The sequence below is a fragment of the Myotis nattereri genome (genome assembly GCF_964212035.1).
Source record: "Myotis nattereri genome assembly, chromosome: 2".
Taxonomy (NCBI): Eukaryota; Metazoa; Chordata; class Mammalia; order Chiroptera; family Vespertilionidae; genus Myotis; species Myotis nattereri.
In genome coordinates, this window is record NC_138076.1 from 49,175,203 (window position 1) to 49,181,643 (window position 6,441).

Sequence of the window (6,441 nt, forward strand, 5' to 3'; positions counted from 1 at the left end):
TCAATCTCTCTCTCTCCCTCTAAAAGGGAAGCAGTTAGCCTCATTTTTGTTATTGGCAGCTGCCCTATAACCAAGAGATTAAAGAACCTCAGCACAATCCAAAATTGTGGAAAGCATATTGAGGCTCAGAAACACCTGTGCACTTTGATTATATCGTTAAACTGTTGGATCAACCTGAATAGCACTCCCCTTCTGTACTTTATGGTAAGTGAGAATATATTTCTTCAGTATTTGGACCACTTTGATTTCACTCTTACTTTGTTAGAGAGAAGTGTTTTCTGACTGATAAGAATTTGGGACCAGAAAGAAATGGCATTGCAATGAATATACAATGGAATGAGATTGTCAAAACAAAAATTGCACCATAAAAAGTTAAACAGGCAAGGGAGACGTTATTCAAAGCTATTGTGATGGGGAATTAAGGCCAGAATTCAGTCTGAGTTCAATTGTGCTGAAATAAAGGACCCAAGAGTTTTAAGAGCTGAGGTAGGGAAATCATAGACTCTCTGTGTATGCTAATTGCCTTTGCTCACAGGGAAATAAAACTTTTTCATACCTCATGACAGGAGGTAGCTTTATAACTTAGAAGAAGGCTCCCACAAAATTAGGCTTCAATGCTACCACAGAAACAGGGAGATGGGGGAACTATTTCCTTTAATAATTATATTTCAAAGTGATGACTTTCAGTCCTTGGGAAAGGCATTACTGGGTTAAGAAATTGGCAAGATTTTTTTTTTTCTTAAATACAATTTCCATTTATTCCCCCCCCCCCCCCGAGAACTTTCTTCACTCTTTGAAGACTCAGCTCCTTACATGGGCTTTGGTGGAGGTCGTGGGGCAGCACCCGCAGGCCTAAATCGGGGTGGGGGTGTTCCGTCCTTCCCGGCTTCACGAGAACGATTCCTGACTACCTTGCTGTGAATGGCACAGCTCACACAGTAATGCAGCTTCACATACAGCTTGGGAAGCACATAGGCGTCGAAGACACTCGCTTCGGAGATGTCCCGAATGGCTGCAGCCTCCACTATGTTTCGGATGACAAACTTCTTAATGGCCTTGTCCTTGGGCGCGCACCGGGCGCAGTTGGTGCAACGAATAGGCTGCACATGGCTTCGGCCTTTTTTGGCACGACCGTTATTCCTTTTCTTGGTCATCTTGGAAACGAGGACCCGAGAGAGGCAAGATTTTTAAATATTTACACCTCAAAGGGGCAATGAAAGATTTTACAATTACAAGTTTTCCAAAATAAATGCTCTATGAAAAGAGAGGTAATGGACCTAGAGTCAGGAAGAAATATGACTAGCATTTAATCAGATGGTATTGACTGAATATTTGTGTCCCTCAAGACTTATGCTGAAACCTCATCTCCAATGTGTTGGCATTAGGAGGTGGGGGTCTTTGAGAGAGGATCAGGTGATGAGGGTGGGATTAGTGCCCTTATAAAAGAGACCATACAGAGCTCTCCTGGCCCTTTCTGCCAGGTAAAGTTACAGCAAAACGACGAACTTCTGTGAGCCAGGATATGGGTCCTAACCAGAAATTGAAACTGTCAGCATCTGGATCTTAGACCAGCCTATGAAAAATGAATTTCTGTTGTTTATAAGCAACCCCGTCTGTAGTATTTTTATTATAGGAACCGGAATGGACTAAGACATAAAATGATCAGCTTGGTCAGAATGAATGAAGGAGATAGAAAAGAAGGTAGTGAGGACCTCACCTACCCACGCTAAGGAAATTTCAATACTTGGTATGCCATCGTGTAAGAGACTGTTCATGATGTGACTGACCCCTGTCTGGCGGGTGCCTGACTGCTGCTGAGCCCTCATGCTAGATCCAAGCCAGAACAGAGATGGCTTCCCATAAATCCCCTCAGACACGGTCCGACCTCTTCCCTATGCTCCAGATACGCTGCTTGCTGGACAGACCATTGCCCTGCCCTGGTTAAGTATGTAAGGCATTTTCTCTTTATTGCAGTGGGTCATGCTCCCAGTCACCCTACTCATCCTTCCCTAATTTCTATAACCCTTAATCCCTGCCACATGGTGCTGAGGATATCTATGTTGTCTTGCCATCACCCAAGATGACCCTCATTTTTAAGTTGCCTTAATAAACTTTTGATGTAATGCTGGAGTTGTCAGCCTCTTTCTTTGGTCTCATGGCCCCACAGAATTTTCCCAAGACATTAGAAAATCATTAATTAAAATATGGCCTTATCGCTTCTCGGCCTTTTGGCTAAGATCAAGTGTAGTATCTGTTCTTATCAGTTTAAAATATGGCCTGGTGTTTTGTTCTTGTTTATTGAAGGTATAGCACTAGGAGATTTGGTAATAAATAAATAAATAAATAAATAAATAAATAAATAAATAAAAGTAGGTATTTCTTGGGACATTCAATATGCCCCTATATGTAAGGAACATTTGAAGACAAAAATTACAGGAAACAGGGGTTTTCTTAGAAAACCCGTTTTCTAGACTACAATAAAATAAATGTTGTAAATTTGGTTATCTAGCTTTTTATATAATGCCAAATAATACAGTTTCTCTCTCAATAATGAAGGTACCATCATATACAGGAAAGTGAGAAAATGTTATTGAGGTAAAAATTAAGCCTCATCACCTTGGCTTCTCCAATGGTTACCCTCTTTAGGCACAAAAACACAAGTTGAACATACTGTTTAAATGCTCTCTAAAGGCATTCTGGGCCAGTTGCCTTCTCAGTCAATGGTATAATATCAAATATCCAGTTCAGAAAACTTTAAAGACCAGAATGAAAATGTCAATAAAGTTAAAGAAATAGGAATTCTAAACAGATCAGAAATCCTTTTCTAGAACACTTCTCTGAGAAGTTTTCATTCCATGAAATTGATCTAAAGGATTTTTTCTGTTCATGTGGTTCAGAGACTGGTGTGGATTCCTGAGCTGTTTATTACAAGATTGCTTATAGGAGGTTTGAGTGTTTAGAAACTGTCAAAATATTTTGACATTGCCTCAACATCTAACACAATTTATCAATTTTATTTTCCTACTAATTCATTTCACACTAATTTTTTAAAACTCTCATCCCATAAATGATTTTAAAATATGGCCCTTTTCACAGATATGTCTATAAGTATGATCTAAAACAAGTGTGTCATAAACATAGTAAACATTTAAGGAAACTGAATTTAAATCCCAAGTCAATAATGTTTGAAGCTCAGGTAATGCTTAGACTCCAAACTCACACCAACAGAAAGTGGTTTAATAATACACAAGGACCAGAAATCCAATCATAAATAAGGCCATACAAAGCAATGTTCAAGGAAGTCACCCTGAAACCAGATTCTGGAAATATTTCCAGATTGGCTGACTGTCTGGTCTACCAACAGTCAGATGTAAAGTGTCAAACATGCAAAGACTTTAAAAAAGGAAATACTACCCTAGCTTGTTTGGCTCAGTGGATAGAGCGTCAGCCTGCAGACTGAAAGGCCTGGGTTCAATTGTGGTCAAGGGCACATACCTCGGTTATGGGCTCCTCCCTGGCCCTGGCCCTGGCCCTGGTCAGAGTGCATGCAGAAGGATGTTTTCTCTCTTTGATGTTTCTCTCTGTCTTTCCCTCTCTCTTCCACTCTCTCTAAAGTCAATGGAGCCCTAACCAGTTTGGCTCAGTGGATAGAGCATCGGCCTGTGGACTGAAAGGTCCCAGGTTTGATTCCGGTCAAGGCCCTGTACCTTGGTTGCGGGTACATCCCCACTAGGAGGTGTGCAGGAGGTAGCTGATCGATGTTTCTCTCTCATTGATGTTTCTAACTCTCTATCCCTCTCCCTTCCTCTCTACAAAAAAAATCAATAAAATATATTTTAAAAATAAATAAAAGTCAATGGAAAAATATTCTCAGGTAATGATTAAAAAAAATACTTGTGTGAAAGAAAATAGAGATGGAAAATAAAGAAAATAGGGCTGAGAGAGCTGTCAGACCATGATCCAACTGTGGCCACAGGTGAAAGAAAGAAAGGAAGAAAGAAAGAAAGAAAGAAAGAAAGGAAGGAAGGAAGGAAGGAAGGAAGGAAGGAAGGAAGGAAGGAAGGAAGAAAAGGAAGGGAAAGTTGGATGAAAGTATCACCTTGCAATTTAAGGAAGGTTCCTCAACATATCTAGGAATCTCCTGAACTTTGATTGGGCTGTTAGAGGATTTCCCAGGAATACACCTGCCTCAGTATCCCTTCTGAACTCCCTCATTGGTTGGGAGCTGCACAGGGAAGCTTAGTGATGGATTTCACCTGAGTTCCACAGGTATTCCTCCGAGCCCCCAATGGGTAAAAGCAGCCTTATCTTAACTTGCTGGTCAGGGTAACCACAGCCATGATGATGACTCCTCTTCTTGTCTTCTGTTTGCTAGACACAAAAAAACCAAAGGGCCCTGGCCGGTTTGGCTCAGTGGATGGAGCGTCAGCCTGTGGACTGAGGGGTCCCAGGTTCGATTCTGGTCAGGGGCATGTACCTTGGTTGCAGGCACGTTCCCAATGGAGGGTGTGCAGGAGGCAGCTGATCGATGTTTCTCTCTCATCGATGTTTCTGGCTCTCTATCCTTCTCCCTTCCTCTCTGTAAAAAATCAATAAAATATACTTTTTAAAAAAAAAGCCCAAAGGGCCCTGGTGGCACCATGATTTGTAATGATTGAAACATGCTGAGTAAAGGGGAGATCTTTAGAGATCATTGCAGAAGGAAGTAAACATGATGACAGAGGGGAGGGAAGAATAATGCAAGAGTTAATATGCATATCTTGCATCCAAGCTTGAGCTATTACAATAGTTTTGAAGAATCTCCAAAAGAGAAAGCTGTGTCCTGCTTTAGTGGAGTGATGGACTGGTAGTCTGCAAGTTTCTCAGAGAAGCCTAGTCCTTGGGATGGCATTCTATACTGAAAATAGTAGTGGTAGTAAAGCAGGAAAAGCTCATTTGGGTAACCAGTTGGGTCATAAACACTCCAGATTTGTTCAAATAATGTGGCCAAGTGTTCTTAGAACTCCAGCTTGGGCAGAAGATGAGAGACCTGAAACAGAGGAGGTAGAACTGAATGAAGCAGATCATGAAGCTAGCAGAATAAGATACTGAATGAAGCAGATCATGGGGCTGGCAGTATGAGAAACAATGACAAGAGACTTGCAATCAGAACTGAAACTTTCAACATAAACCTCAAGGGTCAGTTTGGACCCTATTCTGTCTTCACAGATGCACATACTGAGGACTAGGGAACAGCTAGGCTGCCTACAGGGAACTGTTCCAGCTCTACACTATGCTATGCCTTGAACAGAGCCTCCATAGCGGGGCTGGGCGGAGGTGATGCAGATCTGCCTGTCATTGACTGACTGACTGGCTAATTTAAATATATGTAAGCTTTGCTCTGCAACCACATCATCTTGGGAAGAAGAAATGTAAGGAAAGAATAATTGGAAAAGGAGAAATTATCCTGAAAGACTAGTGATAACATATATTTTATTTATTATAAACTGTTGCAATCTAACAAAACTTTATTTGGCAATCAAGTATTTTGTAACCTCAGGAAAATTAGCCATAATGAAGTCAATGCAACCAGCTTTTGAAAAAAGTTATGTATTTTTCACATGCTTGCTATGACCACTTACTGTATTTTTATAAGTGCATTATTATTATCTACACTAATAAAAGACAAAGATGCTAATTGACCATACCTTTGCTACGCCCACCAGCAAATCAGAGTGACTATATGCAAATTAACCCAACCAAGATGGCAGTTAATTTGCATATACCGTCTGGAGCAAAGACTGAAGACAACATAGAAGGAAACCAAAAGCTGCAGAAGGGAGCAAAGTAGAGGGGGCAGAAACAGGAACAGAGCCAAGGCAGTGGAGGCAGGAGGCAGGAGCGGAGCCAGGGCGCGACGGGCAGCCGGGGAGCGGTGGGTGGCAGGGGCATGGGGGGGGGGGGGGGCGCAGGCGGCGTCGAGAGGAGGCAGGCAGTGGGAGGTGGTGGGTGGTGGGAGGCGGGAAGCGGCGGGAGGTGGCGGTGGGAGGATGCAGGAGGTGGCAGGAGGCGGGAAGGAGCCAAGGCAGCAGAGGTGGGAGCAAAGCCTTATTCTTGCAGGAATCTTCCTGCAATGGGCCTCTAGTAAAGATATAAATGAACATGGAATCATGGAATTCTTGACCTGCTTTCTTTGAGAGAGAGATAGAGAGAGAGATGGGAGAAGAATAGATATTTTTAAATTAAAAAATTGTTCTACTACTTAAATGATGTATTCTAAGGGCTTATATCTTTCCTAAGGTAGAATGCATATGCATATAAAAATTCTATCACACTTGAATAATGAAATTAAAGAGATTGTATAAGAGATCATTAAACTGCAAGGGAAAGTGGATCATAAATATGAAATATGTAGTAATATAGATATCAGCCCTAACTGGTTTGGCTCAGTGAATAGATCAT

The 6,441-nt window shown here is 41.6% G+C and overlaps 1 protein-coding gene across 1 annotated transcript; it reads right to left on the reverse strand.

Moving 5' to 3' along the window:
* Positions 1-809: 809 nt before the first annotated feature.
* Positions 810-1,154, reverse strand: LOC308514116 (small ribosomal subunit protein eS26-like; the record flags this gene model as incomplete). Its single annotated transcript, XM_081084161.1, has 1 exon — positions 810-1,154. The coding sequence occupies one exon, from the start codon at positions 1,152-1,154 to the stop codon at positions 810-812; it is 345 nt and encodes a 114-aa protein (XP_080940287.1).
* Positions 1,155-6,441: the final 5,287 nt, after the last annotated feature.